At 49.2% G+C, this 21,986-nt stretch overlaps 1 protein-coding gene across 1 annotated transcript; it reads left to right on the forward strand.

The window, feature by feature from the left end:
* Positions 1-555: 555 nt before the first annotated feature.
* On the forward strand, positions 556-20,788 carry LOC139235677 (sepiapterin reductase-like). Its single transcript, XM_070866720.1, has 3 exons — positions 556-951; positions 8,883-9,173; positions 19,478-20,788. Exons 1-3 carry the CDS (start codon positions 615-617, stop codon positions 19,666-19,668), a joined length of 819 nt encoding a protein of 272 aa, XP_070722821.1. The 5' UTR covers positions 556-614; the 3' UTR covers positions 19,669-20,788.
* The last annotated feature ends 1,198 nt before the right edge of the window (positions 20,789-21,986 follow it).

Genomic DNA, 21,986 nt, shown 5'->3' on the forward strand with positions numbered 1-21,986 from the left:
TTCAGCCAGCTCAGGACTCATTTCATGCAGGAAGAATGTTCCCGATGTTGGGGAAGTCCAGAACCAGGGGTCACAGTCTAAGGACAAAGGGTAAGCCATTTAGGACCGAGATGAAGGAGAAACTTCTTCACCCAGAGAGTGGTGAACCTGTGGAATTCTCTCCCACAGAAAGTTGTTGAGGCCAGTCCGTTAGATATATTCAAAAGGGAGTTAGATGTGGCCCTTACGGCTAAAGGGATCAAGGGGTATGGAGAGAAAGCAGGAATGGGGTACTGAAGTTGCATGATCAGCCATGATCATATTGAATGGTGGAGCAGGCTCCAAGGGCCGAATGGCCTGCTCTTGCATCTACTTGCTATGTTTCTAGGTGTGTATGATAAACTGGTGGATGGAGCAGTTGATGATAAACTGGTGGATGGAGCAGTTGATGATAAACTGGTGGATGGAGCAGCTGATGATAAACTGGTCGATGGAGCAGCTGAGACAATGAGCAGGACTGGCAGACTGCCCAGTGTGTGCTGAGAATGCGGATGTCAGGTGGTGGTGGTGGGCGGTGTGTGTGGGCGGTGTGTGTGTTTAGCTGGCGCACGGGTGGAACGCAGCGCTCGGACCTGATGCAGGAGGCGGACGTGGGAGCCGGGGAGTTGGGCAGGAGCCTGTGCGTGGTGACGGGCGCCTCCCGCGGGCTGGGCCGCTCGCTGTCCGTGGTGCTGGCCCCCAGGCTGGGGCCGGGCTCACACCTGGTGCTGGTGGCCAGGTGCGGCGAGCGGCTGCGGGAGACGGAGCGCCAGGTGCGGGCGGAGGCGCCTGCGGCCGGCGGAGAGCTGAGGATCAGCCGCCTGCAAGCCGACCTGAGCCGGCCGGAGGGGCTGCAGCGAGTGGTGGGCTGGCTGAGCGGGGACCGGGAGCTGGGCGGACCTCCGGAGCGGCTGATCCTGGTCAACAACGCGGGTGAGGGTTGCTGCGGGAGGTGTGCAGGCCGAGTACAATTGGCAAAGGTCTGCAATGTTTTCCAATGTGGGCTAGGTTTGCAAGCAGAGCCACTGGATGGCGACATGGAGACACCGACTGCCCAGGCAATACTGTGCCACGCAAGACCATAGCATGAGCTAAAAAAGAAAGTGCTTTTCTCGACTGTCATTCACGACCGTCGGTCGCTTATCGCCTCTTCCACGACCACAGGTCATCTCAAAACTCTTTACAGCCAATGAAGTCTAGTCACTGTTGTAATGTGGGAAATGCAGCAGCCAATTTGTGCACAACTAAACAGCAATGTGATAATGACCAGATAATGTTTTTTGTTGTTGTGTTGATTGCAGATAAATATTGGCCAAGACCCCAGGGATAACTCCTCTGCTCTTCTTAGAAATAGCGCCGTGGGATCTTTTGCGTCCACCTGAGAGGGCAGATGGGGCCGAGGTTTAATGTTTAATCCAAAAACGGCCCCTCCGACACTGCGACGCTGCCCCTCCGACAGTGCGGCGCTCCCTCAGCGCTGCCCCTCCGACAGTGCGGCGCTCCCTCAGCGCTGCCCCTCCGACAGTGCGGCGCTCCCTCAGCGCTGCCCCTCCGACAGTGCGGCGCTGCCCCTCCGACAGTGCGGCGCTCCCTCAGCGCTGCCCCTCCGACAGTGCGGCGCTCCCTCAGCGCTGCCCCTCCGACAGTGCGGCGCTGCCCCTCTGACAGTGCGCGCTCCCTCAGCGCTGCCCCTCCGACAGTGCGGCGCTGCCCCTCCGACAGTGCGGCGCTCCCTCAGCGCTGCCCCTCCGACAGTGCGGCGCTCCCTCAGCGCTGCCCCTCCGACAGTGCGGCGCTGCCCCTCTGACAGTGCGCGCTCCCTCAGCGCTGCCCCTCCGACAGTGCGGCGCTGCCCCTCTGACAGTGCGCGCTCCCTCAGCGCTGCCCCTCCGACAGTGCGGCGCTGCCCCTCTGACAGTGCGCGCTCCCTCAGCGCTGCCCCTCCGACAGTGCGGCGCTCCCTCAGCGCTGCCCCTCCGACAGTGTGTCAGCGTAGATTTTTGTGCTCAAGTACCTGGAGTGGGACATGAACCCACGCCCTTCTGACTCAGAGGCGAGTGTGCTACCCACTGAGCCATGGCTGACGCACATTATAGGGATGGAGTCGGTGGTAGGGACCCGACGACAATGGCTTCGGTCTTCCCAATGTATAATTGGTGTAATTTTCTGCTCATCCAATACTGAATGGCTCACAAACAGCGTGACAATTCAGAGGTATTGGCGGGGTTGAGTGAAATTTTCTATTTCTCTTCTCATTTCCCCTCCGGGGCCCTTCTCTCCTCTCCTGTCTCCTCCCCTTCCTGTTACGGAGTCATGCTGCCTTTCATTCCTCCTCTTTCGGGTCCCTTGCCCCCCTCTCCTCCCCACCAGCCCCGCCCAATCCCAACAACAACAACCTATAACTATATCACGCCTTTAGCGTTGTAAAACATCCCAAGACACTCCACAGGAGTATTGTAAGACAAAACAAATCAACTTGACACTGAGCCGTATAAGAATAAATGACAGCAGATGACCAAAGGGTTGCTACAAAGTTCAGGAAGATGGTTTGAGAGGCAATGTAGTTGCCTGGGTAGGATGTTAGTTGGAGTAAATGTGGGTTGTTTTGATTGAAGATTTGTTGGAAGTGACATTAATGTGGTTAACTCTTAACTGCCCTGTGAAGTGACCTAGCAAGGGCCAGTGTACGCCAGGGGCCAGTGCTGGGCCCACTTTAGTTCTCAGTTTATGTAAAAGAAAGACTTGCATTTCTATAGCGCCTTTCACAACAGTAACTTGCATTTTTGCAGGACCTTTAACATAGTAAAAAAATCCCACGGCGCTTCAACAGGACCATTCTCAAACAAAATTTAGAAGAATGAGACGTGAGCTCACTGAAACATATAAAATTCTTACAGGGCTTGACCGGGTCGATGCAGGGAGGATGTTTCCCTCTGGTTCTAGACTCCCCAGCCAGAGGTCACAGTCTCAGAATAAGGGGTTGGCCATTTAGGACTGAGACGAGGAGAAACTTTGGAATTCTCCTCCCCCGAGGGCTGTGGAGGCTCAGTCGTTGAGACTGAGATCGATAAATTTTTGAATATTAAGGGAATTAAGGGATATGGGGATAGTGCAGGAAAGTGGAGCTGAGGTAGAAGATCTTTTTAAGCAGTCCCTCGGAGTCGAGGATGACTTGCTTTCAAGCTAAAAATGAGTTCTCGGGTGACTGAAGAGTTCACTAGATCAGCCATGATCTCATTGAATGGCGGAACAGGCTCGAGGGGCTCCTAATTCTTATGGTCTTATGTAGAATGTCGGTTCGGTCACAGTTAGAGACTGAGTGCAGTTTTGGGCACTTCATTGTAAGAGGACATTAAAGACATAGAGAGGGTACAGTGTGTTTGACCATTGTTGGCGCGAATGCACCCTTCCAAGAATCACTTGTCACTCAGGGTCGGTCCATACATCAAAACGGTTTATTACGCCGGCGGGGAGATGAAGCAACTGGTGGGTCCAGGTACCTCTCTTCACCGAACAAAGGGTTTCATGGATTTTTATATGTTTTACAACAGTTTACTACAGTTGCATCAGCCCATTTTGGCCGGACACTATCCAATCATATTAATTATAGATTCAAATAGACCACTCGTGATTGCCTCATGTGTTGCTACGGGTGATAGACCAATAGAAGTAGTCTCTAACCATTATGTGACTGCGTGATTGTCTCGTGTTGCCAAGAGATGTGTTGCCAAGAGATGTGTTGCCAAAAGTTACTCATGATAATCTTGTGACGTGGTCCAGGCTCCCCTTATCTTACTGTCCTTGGGTGCTGTCTTTTTGGGTAGTCTCCTTATCTTAGTCTTGTTACAGAGCCATATTGTTCTATGGACCAGGACGTCTTGTCTGGGGAACATCTGCAGAGTTGTAGTGTGTTTCTCCGTGAGAACACAACCGTTATTAGTAACTAACAATGCAGTCTCTTTTCAGCTGGCTGACATCCCTTGGGGCTTTGCTAAACCAGAAGTAGCCATCTTTATATATTTTGCACACACATTTAATACTACAATTGCATATTTCATTCTAACATCTATGCTACAGGTGCCTTTGCTCTAGGGGAGAATTTCCCTAATTTCCCTCTCTAACATTCCCCCCTTTCGGTAAAGGGGCTAGTCCTAGCCCCCTGAAACCGACACTAATTTAATGTTATATGATTTATGTTTTTGTATCACCTGGTACTCCCTGTTTCAACATGCTGGCCAGTCACGCGATTTCAGGAGTCCCAATTGTTGAGATCAAATGAATATATTTCGAATCGCCCCTTTTGTCTGTCACACCGACTTTCTTGCTTATCTGAGCTTTGGTGCTAAACCTCCATTGTTGTGCATAATGTCTGCAAGACCGGCAAGCCATGACACCCCATGTTAATGCTAAAATTAGCTGTACTCCGACCAGTATATGTGATATAATTCGAATCCAGGGGTGGATGTTAACATTCATCCCCCAGTTCCAAGCCCGTCTCCTCCAACTCTCTCCCTGCAGCTCTGTGTCGGTGTCTTTCTCCAGTATCTCAATCTTTGTCCGTAAATGGTGGTAGAGTTTAACAGACTGTCCGACTCTATATGTCTTAGTTTCCTTAGTACTTCTACTAAATGTGGAATAGGGGTCTGTTCTGGCTTGTCAAAGTCCTGCAGGTGATCATGGAGCTGATCGGTAGCGTCAATGATCTTGGTACCACACTGTCTAACTTGGATAATGCAGGCTTGCCCTATAGTAAGGGGTCGTAAGGATGTAAAGCAGAAGTTTGGTTGCAGGATCTGGCATTGCAAGCTGTTATACTGATGTGAGTGTTCCGTGGTGGAGACACAGTATCTCCCTTTGCCTCCGTACCCAGCCCGAGCAAAATGTGTGTGGGCAGGTACTATTTCCAAAACTCATCCATCGATTCAATTAAAACCACACTCATCTAATTCTCGCTGTCCCACCGGGTGGGGGCACACCGTGACCTCGCCCCTCTGTTTGCACCCTGTCAGGGAGACGCCCCCTATAGCATGTTATCTCTACAGATAGCGGAGTCTGCGGTTAAGTAGTAACGGAGGGAGGCGTTGTCCTGTACAACCCCGATATTCTCCAGTTGATAAAGGGGAAATGGACCTGAGTCTCATGTGACTATAGGGATCATCAAGACAATTCCCACTCCCGCAGCTGTGCCCATCTGGCAGTTTGGGATCGCTGGGTATACTCTGGTTAGTCCCTTCAGAGTGCAGTTATCCAGTGTCCCCTCCAGCTTGGCTAGCTGAGCCAGATGTGAGCTGTCTATCCAGTCTGGTACCTCCCCCCTTTGGATCTGATCGAGGTTGTGTCGTATCTGCCCTACCATCCACACACCATAAGCGTGACAGAGTTGCCCTTGTCGGAGCTTTCCGGCATCTTCCTTTTCTCTGTCAATTAGACGATTAATTGTTTTGGCATGTGTCTCGATTACTGAAATTCTATCTAACTGTATCTCTATGCCTTCCCTTCCTAGGTCGGCTTGGTCTTTCTGATTCTGCTCTGCCCACTCTAACAGTTCCTTCATCACCTCTTTAAGTTGTTCCACCTTTTCATTCAACCCTTGTATATCCAGTGAGTTTACTATGGAGATCCCGGTATTAAAACCGGTAGCCGCGTCACTAATTATTCCCCTCTTATGCCTATGCACCTGCTCTTGTCCTCGGAACCTACTGGCACCCATGGCATCGGCAGCCTGCTGCATTACAACCTTACTTAATACACTATACATCTTCCTTGCCTGTTCTGTACAATACTCCGGCATTTGTATGCCTGAAATATTGATCAGAACAGACACAATTCCATGCTTAACATTATGCGTTAAAATAAGTTCTGTCCTCGCTCCAGTCCTTGGCTGCTGGGATGCATATCCCATCAGTCAAATTAAACAAGATCCCATAGTTTGGGTAAGTGTGTCTTTCCTGCATTTGCTGCATCCCCCGTAGTCCATCCGGGTTATCTGATGCTTGTATGAGTGTCGAGATCCCTAGTATCATGCTACAGAGCTGAACTGGCCACTGTGATTACATCTCAGTGAGTGTTTTATCTGCAAACTTTAAACAGATCCTGGTCGTCACCAGGTATTAGGTTCTGGTCTACTCCTCTTTTATCCATGCATGTCGAGGTCACTCTGTGAAATCGGAGGTAAGGTTAGGTTGGGTTTGTGGACTACACTTACCCACTGTGGGGTACATTGACTCTACTGCCATAGGTGATGGTGCTGTGGCTGAGCACTGCACTATCCGTCTGGTCCCATTTTCTTTTTAATCTCTTCCAGCTTATTTATCTTAGCTTTTAACTCTTGAATTTGTTTTGTTTGAGTATCTTTCTTTATTGTATCAGGCAAGTATTATTACATAGACTAGTTCCATTTTATTTTTTATCCTGACTATCCCACCATTTCCTTTATCTGTCAGGTGAGTCTTTATTCTATTAAGAAATCCAAATTAATAATGTCCAGTATAAAACAGCTGTCAATGGAAAGGGTTAACTCCTTTACAGGTTTGCAAGAAGGCCTGATGTCATTAGCGTAATCATCCGAATTTTGTTTTTTTTTAAGTCTTTGTGCCTTCCAAACTTGCTTAGAAATTAGGAATCTGTTAAAACAGCAGAACTCATTAGTAAAGCTGTCATAATAAAAGTATTCTCATCAGGAAAGACAGCATTTTAGATTAAACTCCAATTTTTTCTTAACTTCTAATTCAAGTACTTGCCAAAGATTTTTTTTAATTGATTTAAAACGAGACCACACATTTTCAATAGCTATTTTGTTTACTGAAATCCAATTTTCACACAAGCTGTACACATTCCAAAATTTCGGGTTTTTTTTTTACGGTCCCATTCACTGAGCAAATCTTGTGTTTTGTTTCTTTCTCTGTTGTGTTCGCATAGGTTAGATCTTTTCTCCTCGTTATTTTCAAAACCCTCCTGCTTGCTAAGACTGTTCGGGACTTTTCTTGATAAACAACGTCTATTCTGGAAATCTTTTCAAACTGCAGTGAAACTTTATCGTAAATTAAAATCATTATCAATGGAGAGTGTCTTTTACCTCTTTCAAAATGTTTTCAATTAAACCAATATCTTTTTCACAGCCAATATCTTTTTTTTTCAGCACCTATTTAGTACGTTACATCTTTTTTTCAGATCTCCTTTCTTCAAGTTAGGTTTTGTATTTTACACAGAGGGCTCGTATCTCGGTAAATTTGTTAATTTAAAATCATCAGACAATCGAAGACACTTTTTCTTTCAAATTCGTTCAATTTGTTTTCTTTCAAGGCTGCGTCCTTATCTTTTTTTTGTCTTTTCCATAACTAGAATGGAGTCTAGCATGTAGGCTTTGAGAGTTTCTTTTCGTTATCTCAAATGTTCCAGTTTCAAGGTCGTTACAATGTCCTTTTTTCTAAACTGCTAAAGCTTGCCATTTTAACATCAGATTTAATTTAATATTTTTTTAGTTTGAATCTATCTCAGTATTTTGCTGTGCCTTCTCTTAATATCTCAAAATCCCAATTCAAATTTTGTAATGCCAATCTCTTATTTAAAACTCTTTTTACTGAACTAGAAGCTTTCGCGTCAAGGTCTTACACAAAGGAAAATGGCAGCCTACTTCCCCAGCCCGCATCCTTGAGAGGTCCACGCAGGCTTTTTTTTTAAGGCATTCTTTATCTCATTCCTAGACTAAACTTATGTCTTTCAACCCAATGTAATCAATGATTGTGGGTTTTCTTTCGACAAGTAAGTGAGCGTGTCAAATGAATTTTTTTTTAAAACCACCGGGACCATGTATTTTTTTATCTTTTGCTCAACAAACCTATATCCTTTGGGCACTTCCTAGCTCTGTAACTTATCATCCGAATAAATCCACACTTGCGTTTCTAACTTAAAACTTCCTACATACAGGACAACACTACAAAGGGTTTAAACAAAAACTTTCACTCGGTCTGAAAAAGTGGGTGGAGCTAAAACAAACGGACAGCTCCACCACTTTTCCAAACAGGCTTTCAGACACATGAAAAATTCATTCCGTAGTCAAAAAAAATCACTCAAGCACTCTCGCTCAAAGACAGACATTCACAAAAGTCTCTTTTCATTCAACAAAGCTTATTGTTTGGCCGACTCTATTTTTTTGGATCCATACATCACTTAAGATTTTCTTCTTCTAAATTAATAAGTGATGATAGATTAATACATGATTGATTTACTTTCTCTGTTAATTTTACGTGGGCTCGAAGAGCCTTTTCTATTACTTTCTTTTGTTTCTCCGCCAGGTGGCGGGTAAGGGACTTTTCTGGCCCCCGCTCGAGTTTTGTTGTTATACTGGCCATGTTTAGAACTTAGTATAGTTAGAGGTCTAACTCTGAGGTCCGCTATTACCTGTTCGACTTGTAGTCAGACCATCTCACTTCCAGTGGTCCGCACCCTAGCTCGACTTGTAGGAGGCTGTTTCGTAGCTATTAAATTTAGTTAGGTAGCCCGTTAAAGGTTGGGGATAGTTGGAGGTCTAATTATCAGAGGTCCGCACCCCAGCTCGACTTGTAGGAGGCTGTTTCTATCCACTATCAGGTTACGAATCTGCTATTACACAAACTCGCGCAATTCTTAAAACGCGAATAAGCAATTGCAATTCCCGCAGTGGTCTATACCCCCCCCCCCCCCCCCAAACGAGCTGAGTCCATGATCGGATCAGATTAAATGGCAGAGCAGGCTCGAGGGGCCAAATGGCTGACTCCTGCTCCTATTTATGTTCTAGTGTTTGCGGAGGATGGAAAAGGGGAGGCCAGCCAGGTAGAGCGTCCAGTCTGGAGCACGAGTATTAATGTCTGTCTTTCTGCCCTCAGGCACCCTGGGAGACATCTCAAAGTATGTCGTGGACCTCACCGACCCCGCCGAAGTCTCCGATTACTTCGCCTTGAACTTCACGTCAGCCACGTGCCTCACCGCCTCCGTGCTGAAGGCCTTCCCCGAGCGGGAGAACCTAGGCCGGACGATCATCAACATCAGCTCGCTCTGCGCCATCCAGCCGTTCAAATCGTGGTCGCTGTACTGCGCGGGGAAAGCTGCCCGGGAGATGATGTTCCGCGTCCTGGCAGCGGAAGAGCCCGACGTCAGGGTGCTGAACTACGCCCCGGGTAAGGCGCTGAGGGCAACTCTCCACTTCACAGTACAATCGTAGTGATTCGAGGTGTGGAAGGAGGCCATTTCGGCCCATCGTGTCCGCACCGGCCAATAGAGCTACCCGGCCTAATCCCACTTTCCAGCTCTCGGTCCGTAGCCCTGTCGGTTACGGCACTTCAGGTTCACATCCACGTACTTGTTAAATGCGGTGAGGGTTTCTGCCTCTACCAACCTTTCAGGCAGTAGTTCCAGACCCCCACCATCCTCTGGGTGAAGCAATTTCTCCTCAAATCCCCTCTAAACCCGCCCCCCCCCAATTACTTTAAACCTATTTCCCCTGGTTGATGACCCCAATGCTAAGGGAAACAGGTCCTTCCTATCCACTCTATCTAGGCCCCTCTTAATTTTATCGATGTCACTTTTTGTACTGCACTTTTTTTGACAGACATGTGCCCTGTCAAGCTCTGTCCCCCTACTGGCCCCGAATCATTCCATGCACGTGGTGCCGAGAAGGAGGACCTGAGGCTCAGACTCTTTCCCCCGCGCCCCCCCCCCCCCCTCCTCCGGCTGGTGTGGAGTCAAGCATGGCCTGCGATTGGGGGAGGGGGGGAAGAGAGAGAGAGAGAGACACGAGTGGGGGGTGGATCAGAGGGGAGAGAGGGAACTCCGGGAAGACGAATAATGTTCTTCCAACCCCCTACAAGGGACATTGTTGGTGTGGATGATATCCAGAAGTCATCACACTGTCACTATTCACCGTACCCAATAAAGCTGTTAACAATCTGTATACAATGCTTGCCCCATCTATGGTGGGGAGGTGGGTCGGGATGGGGGGCGGTGGAGGATGCACTTGTGCTTGGGTAAGGCACTTCGGCTGGAGGAGGCATGCACTTGGACTTGGGTAAGGCACTTCGGCTGGAGGAGGCATGCACTTGGACTGGGGTAAGGGACTTTGGCTGGCCCTTGATGTCTTCTGGGGAGCTCTGTCCTCTGTCGCTACAGGAAGTCAAAGTGGATCGAGATACAATTTGCAAAGTCAGTGAGACTTTGGGATGGGCGGTTCCAGTTACACATTCCTGGGAAACTTCAGGGTGTGGTTTATCCTCCAAGGGGACCAATCGGAAACAAAGGTGGAACATGGTGGCCATTTTGGCAGTACAAATAAGCATGTTCAAATTTTATACACCTCAATAAGGTGTCCCTCTCAGCCTCCTCTGTTCCAAAGAAAACAGCTCCAGCCTAGCCAATCTGTCCTCATGGCTAAAATTCTCCAGTCCAGGCAACAGACTCGTAAATCTCCTCTGTACCCTCTCTAATGCAATCACATCTTTCCTGTAATGTGGTAACCAGGACTGCACACAGTACTCCAGCTGTGGCCTAACCAGTGTTTTATACAGTTCAAGCATAACCTCCATGCTCTTGCCTTTATTAGCCGAGGCATAGAATATAAGTATTCCGTATGCCTTCTTGACCACCTTATCTGCCTGGCCTGCTACCTTCAGGGATCTGTCGACCTGCACTCCAGGGTCCCTCTGTTCCTCTACACTTCTCATATCCTACCATTTATTGTGTATTCCCTTGCCTTGTTAGCCCTCCTCAAATGCATTACCTCTCACAGGGGTTACGGTAGCATAGTGGTTATGTCACTGGACGAGTAATCCGGAGGCCTGGACAAATGATCCGGAGACATTAAGTTCATAAATTCCCCAGCTGCCTCTGGTGAGATTAACTTCAGTTAATTAAATAAATCTCGAATTCATCATTACTAGTGTTAGTAATGATGAAACTACCGGATTGTTGTAAAAACCCATCTGGTTCACTAATGTCCTGTAGGGAAGGAGATCTGCCGTCCTTACCCGGTCTGGGCCTGTGTGTGACTCCAGACCCACAGCAATGTGGTTGACTCTTAACTGCCTTCTGAAATGGCCCAGCGAGACGCTCATTTGTATTTAAGAAGGCGGCTCACCACCACCTTCTCAAGGGGCAATTAGGGATGGGCAATAAATGCCGGCCTTGCCAGCGACGCCCACAAATCCCATGAAGTATTTAAAAAAAAAAAATGCTTCTCTGGATTGAATTCCATTTGCCCACCTGACCAGTCCATTGATATTTTCCTGCAATCTACAGCCTTCTTCCTCATTATCAGCCATATAGAAAATGATTGTATCATCTGCAAACTTCGTAATCATTCTCCCTACATTGAAGGGCTGGACTTTTGGCTTTTAGGATTTCGGGGCGGGAATGACGACGGGGCGGTCCTGATACCGCCCGGGAACAGTTTGCGCCTCAGTCAGCAAAATTGGGCAGCTGGGCCCAGAGTGTGGGGCGGAGCGCTAAGGGAGGCGTTACACACCTCTCTCAGGGCGCCAGGCCGGCTGAGCAACTGGAAATCCCGAGCTAAACAGCCGGCCTCGGAGCGCCGTGAGAGAAAAAACCTGACAATCAAACACCAAAATCATTCGCAATACATAGCGCACGCTACCACTATATATATATCTCAAAAGAAAAGGGAAGAACCAATCACATTTACCAGAGGTGGACATTACTCGCCTCACTGCAGCCGGTATAGGTCGGGCCGCCCGCTTTCACAGGCGGTCCCAGCAAGAGGCGCTGCGGGACGCTACGGGTCCGGGGGGGGGGCGGGGGGGGGGCGGGGGGCAGTCAAAAATCGAGTCGCAACCAGGGGGCGTTGCACACCGGCTCATCTCTCCCGGGTGATGATGCTCCGTGCCCCCCCCCCCCGTCTCCCGAAACCGGCCCCGAAAGCCCTGGCAGGGTACTGGAAGCTGGCTGCCCGCCTGGAAGCGCTCTCCGCCGCCATTGCTGTCCCTCTGGGGCGACAACAGAGGCGGTCAGCACCGGAAAATCCAGGCCCAAATCATTGCTATGTAGCACAAAAAGCAAGGGACCGAACACTGAGCCCTGTGGAACCCCACTGGATACAACCTTCCAGTCACGAAAGCACCCATCAACCATTACCCCTTTGCTTCCTGCCTCTGAGCCCATTTTGCATCCAACTTGCCACTTTGCCCTGGATCCCGTGGGCTTTTGCAGTGAGGTTGACTCACTGGGTCACACACTGAGGTTTGTTCTCTGGGACTACTAACTCAACCTGCTGAAAGCAGAACTGGGAAGGAAATAATTAGGGAGCCGAAATTCGGTTTCTGACGCCACCCGTTAACGCCGGAGAGGGGGCGGCTAACGTCCGGCTAAGTCCTTGCCGTCGGCGGCGACCGGATTCCTGTGCTCACGGGAGATTGAGTTGGCCGGTGGGGATGGTGTCGAGGTGTACTGCTGCGCGCTCAGCCGCCACCCGCGCGGTGACATCATCGAGCGTGCGGCGCCCCCTTGCCGCCACCGCTGTGATATTCGGTGAGTACGGTGGCCTTTCCAGCAGGCGTCCATACCGCCTGGGAAAGGTGTCGGGACATCGGGTGTCCCGGGGCAGGGGCATTCTGGGATCCAGGCCAGTCGTTGTGTTTGGTTTTTTTTCGCATTTAGCTCTTGCTAGGAGCTATGGATATCATGTACAACGCCCTCTAGCTAGGAGCTATAGGGAGCTGTATTGAGAGAGAGGGTCTGTGAAGGAACACTATTCTCATCATAGTCAGTCCCTCGAATGAGGATGACTTGCTTCCACACCAAAAGGGACGAGGTCACAGATGTTTCAATGAAGGCCTGAGTGTGGATTTTTTTTAAGGTGGGGTGACCGTTGCACACCAGCCACCACACGGGCTTGACAGAGCTCGGCCTTTATCCAGTGGCGACGACTGCTCTCTGCTGCACGGACCAAGTGCGCACAGGTAGCGCAGTGTGGGCTGGCCCCGTGCTGCCTCTGGGCCCACTGCTCTCCTGGGCCCCGTGCCCTCATTCGCCTCACCTCCGCCACGATCTCTCGCCGCACCTCCGACACGATCTCTCGCCGCACCTCCGCCACGAACACACACCGAATCCCAGCCACGATCCCTCGTCGCCCCGCCGCCTCGATCTCGCGCCGCACCTCTGCCACGACCTCCCCGCTCCTCTGCTTCACCTGGGCCCCGTCGATGCTCCTGCCCACGCTCCAAACGGTGACCTGGGTCCTGATGACATCACCCAGTCGCCCACCTCGAAGCCGTCACAAACCTGGAGCCGCTCGCGCTGGAAGTGGTATGTTGTTTTATGGCTCGACCTGCGGAGCTGTTCTCTCACAGGTCGAGGGTGGGGGGGTGGGGTCACCACTAACCTGAGGAGTGAATTCCACACCTCGCAACTCTGCATGAAGTTTCTCCTTCCCTGTTCTAAATCTCTTGCATTTAATCTTGTACCTACGGCCCTTCAACAAGAAACAGTCTGTCTCAATCTATGCAACACTATTTTAAGCTCCACATGGCTGTCTGAGATCTCCCAAATGAATAAGAGTTAAGTTGAACTAAGCGTGTTCAAAAGTGTTAGAGTTATAAAATACAAACGGGACAGTAGGGAGGTGTGGGTGTGAGTGAGGGAAAGTGTCAAACTTTTCTTTTTCATTTTGTTTTACTCGTGTGCCGGCAGCCGACTGTGGAAATTCAGTCGGCCTCCTGAGCTCCCACCCCATTAGAGCTCGGTTGAGTGTGCAGTGCCACTTTTAGCGCTGCTCTCTCATCTTTGGGCAGCAAAACTGAATTTTTCAGTTTGAGGCGACACCTACTGCCCAGCGCTAAAATCAGTGCTCAGCCAGTGTCACCGCCTGGCGTTAAAATCATCATCATCATAGCCAGTCCCTCGGAATCGAGGAAGACTTGTTTCCACTCTTAAAATGAATCCTTAGGTGGCTGAACTATCCAATACGAGAACCACAATGTCTGTCACAGGTGGGACAGACAGTGGTTGAGGGAAAGGGAGGGTGGGACTGGTTTGCCGCACGCTCCTTCCGCTGCCTGCTCTTGATTTCTGCATGCTCTCGGCGACGAGACTCGAGGTGCTCGGCGCCCTCCCGGATGCACTTCCTCCACTTGGGGCGGTCTTTGGCCAGGGACTCCCAGGTGTCGGTGGGGATGTTGCACTTTATCAGGGCGGCTTTGAGGGTGTCCTTGAAACGTTTCCTCTGCCCACCTGGGGCTCGCTTGCCGTGTAGGAGTTCCGAGCAGAGCGCTTGCTTTGGGAGTCTCGTGTCAGGCATGCAGACAATGTGGCCCTCCCAGCGGAGCTGATCGAGTGTGGTCAGTGCTTCGATGCTGGGGATGTTGGCCTGATCGAGAACACTGACGTTGGTGCGTCTGTCCTCCCAGGGGATTTGCAGGATCTTGTGGAGACATAGTTGGTGGTATTTCTCCAGCGAGTTAAAATCGTCGCTAAGCCGGTTTCACCGCCTCAAAACCGGCGGGACCGGATTTCAACCCCTTACTGTGGAAGCCTTGAGGACATAATCTAAGTTGACACTCCCAGAGCAGTGCTGAGGGAGTGCCGCACTGCCGGAGGTGCCGTATTTCAGATGAGACGTTAAACCGAGGGCCCCGTCTGCCTCCTCAGCTGGATGTAAAAGATCCCATGGCGCTATTTCAAAGAGGAGTAGGGGAAAGTTATGCTCGGTGTCCTGGCCAATATTTATCCCTCAACCAACATCACTACAAATATAGATTATCTGGTCATTATCACATTGCTGTTTGTGGGAGCTTGCTGTGTGCACAATAGGCTGTGGCATTTCCCCACATTACAAAAGTGACTATACTTCCAAAGTAAAGTTGCGGTGAAGCACTTTGGGAAGTCCTGAGGTGTTGAAAAGCGCTATATAAATGCAAGTTCATTCTTTCTTCGTGGGGAGAGGATTTACATTGAGCCATGTTCCATTTTAACTTATGCTAGAGGTTATAAAAACATAGAAAATAGGTGCAGGTGTAGGTCATTCGGCCCTTCGAGCCTGCACCACCATTCAATAAGATCATGGCTGATCATTCACCTCAGTATCCCATTCCTGCTTTCTCTCCATACCCCTTGATCCTTTTAGCCGTAAGGGCCATATCTAACTCCCTTTTTGAATATATCTAACGAACTGGCCTCAACAACACTCTGCGGTAGAGAATTCCACAACTCTCTGAGTGAAGAAGTTTCTCCTCATCTTGGTCCTAAATGGCTTACCCCTTATCCTTAGACTGTGACCCCTGGTTATGGACTTCCCCAACATTGGGAACATTCTCTCTGCATCTCACCTGTCCAGTTCCGTCAGAATTTTATATGTTTCTATGAGATCCCCTCTCATCCTTCTAAACCCCAGTGAATACAGGCCCAGTCGATCCAGTCTCTCCTCATATGTCAGTCCTGCCATCCCGGGAATCAGTCTGGTGAACCTTCGCTGCACTCCCTCAATAGCAAGAACGTCCTTCCTCAGATTAGGAGACCAAAACTGAACACAATATTCTAGGTGAGGCTCACCAAGTACAACTGCAGTAAGACCTCCCTGCTCCTATAATCAAATTCCCTAGCTATGAAGGCCAACATGCCATTTGCCGCCTTCAATGCTTGCTGTACCTGCATGCTAACTTTCAATGACTGATGTACCATGACACCCAGGTCTCGTTGCACCTCCCCTTTTTCTAATCTGCCGCCATTCAGATAATAATCTGCCCTTGTGTTTTTGCCACCAAAGTGGATAACCTCACATTTATCCACATTATACTGCATCTGCCATGCATTTGCCCACTCACCTAATCTGTCCAAGTCACCCTGCAGCCTCTTAGCATCCTCCTCACAGCTCACCCAGCATAGTGTCATCTGCAATCTTGGAAATATTACACTCAATTCCTTCATCTAAATTATTAATGTATATTGTAAATAGCTGGGGTCCCAGCACTGAGCCCTGCGTCACCCTACTAATCACAGCCTGCTATTCTGAAAAGGACCTGTTTATCCCCACTCTGCTTCCTGTCTGCCAACCAGTTCTCTATCCACGTCAGTACATTACCCCCAATACCATGTGCTTTAATTTTGCACACCAATCTCTTGTGTGGGACCTTGTCAAAAGCCTTTTGAAAGTCCAAATATGCCACATCCACTGGTTCTCCCCTGTCCACTCTACTCGTTAAATCCTCAAAAAATTCTAAAAGATTTGTCAAGCATGATTTCCTTTTCGTAAATCCATGCTGACTTGGACCGATCCTGTCACTGCTTTCCAAATGCGCTGCTATTTCATCTTTAATAATTGATTCCAACATTTTCCCCACTACTGATGTCAGGCTAACCGGTCTATAATTACCCGTTTTCTCTCTCCCTCCTTTTTTAAACAGTGGTGTTACATTAGTTACCCTCCAGTCCATAGGAACTGATCCAGAGTCGATAGAACTGCTTGAAAAGTATAAAACACCAGTCAGTTCTGGTCACCACATTATAGGAAAGATGTGATTGCATTAGAGAGGGTACAGAGAAGATTTACGAGGATGTTGCCTGGACTGGAGAATTTTAACTGAGGGTAAATTGAACAGGTTAGTGCTGTTTTCTTTGGAACAGAGGAGGCTGATGGGGAGATCTTATTGAGATGTATAAAATTATGAAGGGTCTAGATAGAGTGGATAGAAAGGACCTATTTCCCTTAGCAGCGATGTCATCAAACAGGGGGCATAGATTTAAAGTAATTGCGGGGAGGTTTAAGAACATAAGAACATAAGAAATAGGAGCAGGAGAAGGACATATGGCCCCTCGAGCATGCTCCGCCATTCAATAAGATCATGGCTGATCCGATCATGGACTCAGGTCCACTTCCCTGCCCGCTCCCCATAACCCCTTATCCCCTTATTATTTAAGAAAGTGTCTATTTCTGTCTTAAATTCATTCAATGTCCCGGCTTCCACAGCTCTCTGAGGCAGTGAATTCCACAGATTTACAACCTTCTGAGAGGAGAAATTTCTCCTCATCGCTGTTTTAAATTGGCTGCCCCTTATTCTAAGATTATGCCCTCTAGTTCTAGTCTCCCCCATCAGCGGAAACATCCTCTCTGCATCCACCTTGTCAAGCCCCCTCATAATCTTATACATTTCGATAAGATCACCTCTCATTCTTCGGAATTCCAATGAGTAGAGGCCCAACCTACTCAACCTTTCCTCATAAGTCAACCCCCTCATCCCCGGAATCAATCTAGTGAACCTTCTCTGAACTGCCTCCAAAGCAAGTATATCCTTTTGTAAATATGGAAACCAAAACTGCACGCAGTATTGCAGGTGTGGCCTCACCAATACCCTGTATAACTGTAGCAAGACTTCCCTGCTTTTATACTCCATCCCCTTTGCAATAAAGGCCAAAATATCATTGGCCTTCCTGATCACTTGCCGTACCTGCATACTATCCTTTTGTGTTTCATGCACAAGTACCCCCAGGTCCCGCTGTACTGCGGCACTTTGCAATCTTTCTCCATTTAAATAATAACTTGCTCTTTGAGCAAGAGCTATTAGAGAGGGAACTCAGTACCCTTTCACACTTTCCAACATTATACTCCATCTGCCAAAGTTTTGCGCACTCACTAAGCCTGTCTATGTCCTTTTGCAGTTTAGAGGGGATTTGAGGAGCAATGTCTTCACCCAGAGGGTGGTGGAGGTTGGAACTCACTGCCTGAAAGGGGGGTAGAGGCAGAAACCCTCACCACATTTAAGAAGTACTTGGATGTGCACTTGGATGTGCAGTAACCTACAGGACTACAGACCAAGAGCTGGATTAGGCTGGATAGCTCCTGGTCGGCCGGCGCGAACACGGTGGGCTGAAATGTCTCCAGCCATGCTATAAATGTCGATGATTGTATATAATTACAAGCTGTTGCTGTTATTGGGGATGAACTGGAGCAAGTTTCAATGGGGGAGCATTTGGGAAACTGTGATCACAGTCTGATTAGGTTTAGAGTTGTTATGGAAAATGACAAGGAAAAAAATCAAATGTGAAAATACTCAACTGGAGGAAGGCTAATTTGAGTGAGTTGAAAAGGGATTTGGCCCAGCTGGATTGGAATCAAAGGTTGGCAGTATAAAACAGTATATGAGCAATGGGAGGCCTTCAGAGAGGAAATAGAAGCCCATGGGAATAATGGGGCAGTGGCAGTGTGGATTTGAAATTGGCCCATCTCTCTCCCTGTTTAGACTTGCTACTGGGTCATAGAAACATAGAAAATAGGAGCAGTAGTAGGCCATTTGGCCCTTCGAGCCTGCACCGTCATTCACTATGATCATGGCTGATCCTCCATCTCAATATCATATTCCTGCTTTTTCCTCATACCACTTGATGCCTTTTGTGTCTAGAAATCTATCTATCTCCCTCTTAAATATATTCAGGGACTTGGCCTCCACACCCTTCTGTGGTAGAGAATTCCACAGGTTCATCACCCTCTGAGTGAAGAAATTTCTCCTCATCTTGGCCCTAAATTTCCTACCCCGTATCCTGAGACTGTGCCCCCTTGTTCTCTCTGGCTCCCTGTTTAGAAGGTTACTGAGTTCCCTTGTTCTCTCTGGCACCCTGTTTAGAAGGTTACTGAGTTCCCTTGCTCTCGCTGGCTCCCTGTTTAGAAGGTTACTGAGTTCCCTTGCTCTCGCTGGCTCCCTGTTTAGAAGGTTACTGAGTTCCCTTGTTCTCTCTGGCTCCCTGTTTAGAAGGTTACGGAGTTCCTTTGCTCTCGCTGGCTCCCTGTTTAGAAGGTTACTGAGTTCCCTTGCTCTCGCTGGCTCCCTGTTTAGAAGGTTACTGAGTTCCCTTGTTCTCTCTGGCACCCTGTTTAGAAGGTTACTGAGTTCCTTTGCTCTCGCTGGCTCCCTGTTTAGAAGGTTACTGAGTTCCCTTGCTCTCGCTGGCTCCCTGTTTAGAAGGTTACTGAGTTCCCTTGCTCTCGCTGGCTCCCTGTTTAGAAGGTTACTGAGTTCCCTTGTTCTCTCTGGCACCCTGTTTAGAAGGTTACTGAGTTCCCTTGCTCTCGCTGGCTCCCTGTTTAGAAGGTTACTGAGTTCCCTTGCTCTCGCTGGCTCCCTGTTTAGAAGGTTACTGAGTTCCCTTGTTCTCTCTGGCACCCTGTTTAGAAGGTTACTGAGTTCCCTTGCTCTCGCTGGCTCCCTGTTTAGAAGGTTACTGAGTTCCCTTGCTCTCGCTGGCTCCCTGTTTAGAAGGTTACTGAGTTCCCTTGCTCTCGCTGGCTCCCTGTTTAGAAGGTTACTGAGTTCCCTTGCTCTCGCTGGCTCCCTGTTTAGAAGGTTACTGAGTTCCCTTGCTCTCGCTGGCTCCCTGTTTAGAAGGTTACTGAGTTCCCTCTCTAATAGCTCTTGGTCGGCCGGCGCGGACACGGTGGGCCGATGTGGCCTCGTTGTGCTGTAACTTTCAATGATTCTATGTACTACAGGCCCCCTGGACACCGACATGCAGCGACAAGCTCGGTCGGAAACCGCTGATCCTGAGCTACGGCAGACCTTCACGTCGATGCACCAGCAGGGTCAGCTGGTGGATTGCCGCGACTCCGCCGCGAAGCTGGTGAACATCCTGGTGCGGGATGAGTTTGAGTCCGGTGCACACATCGATTACTATGACCAGTAATCCCCACCCGGCCTCCCGGGGAGACGTTCACTGCTGGCAAGACACGGGCTGTGACGGCGCTGACTGGCCGAAGCTACAATGTACGCATCTGTGAGTGTGCTCACAGGGGAATTCCTCATCGGCGCCATGTCCCGAAACCTCCCTCGGGAGCCGGCGCCTCACCACCTGAGCCTCCTCCGGGAAATCCCTTCCGTGCCTTTCAGTTCTGCGCGGAGGGGATTCCTGTACGGGCTGCTCTTGCACACTCTCTCCACTTTGCCATCCTCGTCTGCCGTCCGGACACGCCATGGCGCACCATCTTGCCGTCCGGAGGAGGCGAGGGTCCCCAATTTCTACGCGGGAGTCCTCCCTTTATTTATTTGGGACTTGGCCTGGAGGGTGGTGCACGGAGCAGTCCCGTGCAATCGGTTTTTAAGTTGGTTCACGGGCTCCCAGGCCGCCTGCAATTTCTGTGGTCTGGAGGAGTCCGCGTTCCATGTCTATGTTCAATGTGCGAGGTTGCAGCCCCTATTCCACTATTTAAAGGAGCTGCTCCTCAAATTCTGTTTGCACTTCAGTCCCAGGCTCCTGATCTTTGGGCACCCTGTGCAGAGGGGAGCGGGCAGGGCGGAAGGCCTCCTCGTAGGACTGCTCCTGGGCACGGCCAAGGGGGCCATCAGCCGGTCCAGGCAGCGGGCGGTCGAGGGGGTCGTTCAGCCCGACTGCCTGCCTCTCTTCCGCAGTTACATCCGAGCCAGGGTGTCCCTGGAGATGGAGCACGCGGTGTCCACCGGTACGCTCGCGGCCTTCCCCGAGAGGTGGGCGCCGGAGGGACTGGAGTTTTCCCAATTTTAATTTGATTTAAGTTTACTGTCCAAAGTTTAATTTGTTTAATTCTGTCGGTTTTAGTGCCGACTGCTCCCCCTTTAATCAGGGGGCACTTGTATTAATGTTTCAACTTTAAAATAGTTGTAGAGCTGTTGCATTGGGAGTGGCTTAGCCAGTCACGTGATGTTCTCAAGACTCAATAAACCCCCAGCCAGTTTGATACCACGATGAGGTATGCAGTTGTGAGCCTAATGGATGAACTGTAATGTGTAATGTGATAAAACTTTGCTAATAAACCAACTCGTTCTTAATAGCAATGTGTTGCTATGAATTCTTAAGCAAAGAACCCATGAAGCAAATACATTACAGAAGTCAGCGTTGGTACTCTGGTACAAAAAGGACTCTGATCTGCTCAAAGGGATATTGATCCCAGTGTTGACTTGTGGTGGATAAACTCCACTATCTCTTCCCTCGACAGACGAGACAACCAATCTCTCCCCAGACTCTCAACAGGCTGGTGAACACAATTCAACACATCACCTGTTGCCCAGGGAGGGTAGCAAACAGCCCTCTCAGTTCTGGAGCAAGGAGTTCTAACCAACAGAGCTTGTGTTTCTGTTTCTGTCTGTCTGTTTCTGTCTCTCTTGCTCACTGTGCCTCTCTGTGTTGATGTGTGTGTCTTTCATTCTCAATGACTGTCTCTCCCCCTCGCGCTCTGCCTCGCTCTCCCCCTCGCGCCCCGTCTCGCGCTCTCCCCCTCGCTCTTTCTCTCGCTCTTTCTCTCGCTGTGTGTGTCCTGGGCCAATGTTTATCCCCTAGCAATATTATCTCATGTTTGTGGGAGCTTGCTCCATTAAAAGAAAGTTATGCATTTATATCGTGCCTTTCACCCCCACCGGAGCTCTTTACAGCCAATGAAGTACTTTTGGAATGTAGTCACTGTTGTAATGTGGGAAATGTGTCAGTCAATTTGCACACAGTAAGCTCCCACAAACAGCAATGTGATAAAGACCGGATAATCTGTATTTTTGTTAGCTTGTTTGAGCGATAAATATTGGTCCCAGGACGCCGGGGAGAACTCCCCTACTCTTCTTCGAAATAGTGGCCATGGAATCTTTCACGTCCACCTGAGAGAGCAGATGGGGCCTCGGTTTAACGTCTCACCTGAAAGACAGCACCTCCGACAATGCAGCACTCCCTCAGCACCGCACTGGGAGAGTCAACCTAGATTCATGTGCTCACGTTACTGGAGTGGGACTGTGACTCCATTTCAAAAGTTCTTAATTGACTGTAAAGGCCTTTGGAACAGCCTGAGGCTGTGAAAAGCATGATATAAATGAAATATCTTTCATTACCTGTACCTCTATTGTCTTGTCAGCTGTTACATGGTGGTCCAATTCTGTTTGAAAAATAATAAACCTGGGGTAAAGCCAACTGCTAAGACAAGTTGCGTCCTTATTTAAAGGCTTGAGGCTCGGGAACCATGAAAGGAGTGGAGAGAGAAATCGGGA

Source organism: Pristiophorus japonicus, chromosome 2, assembly GCF_044704955.1.
Source record: "Pristiophorus japonicus isolate sPriJap1 chromosome 2, sPriJap1.hap1, whole genome shotgun sequence".
NCBI classification, from domain to species: Eukaryota; Metazoa; Chordata; class Chondrichthyes; family Pristiophoridae; genus Pristiophorus; species Pristiophorus japonicus.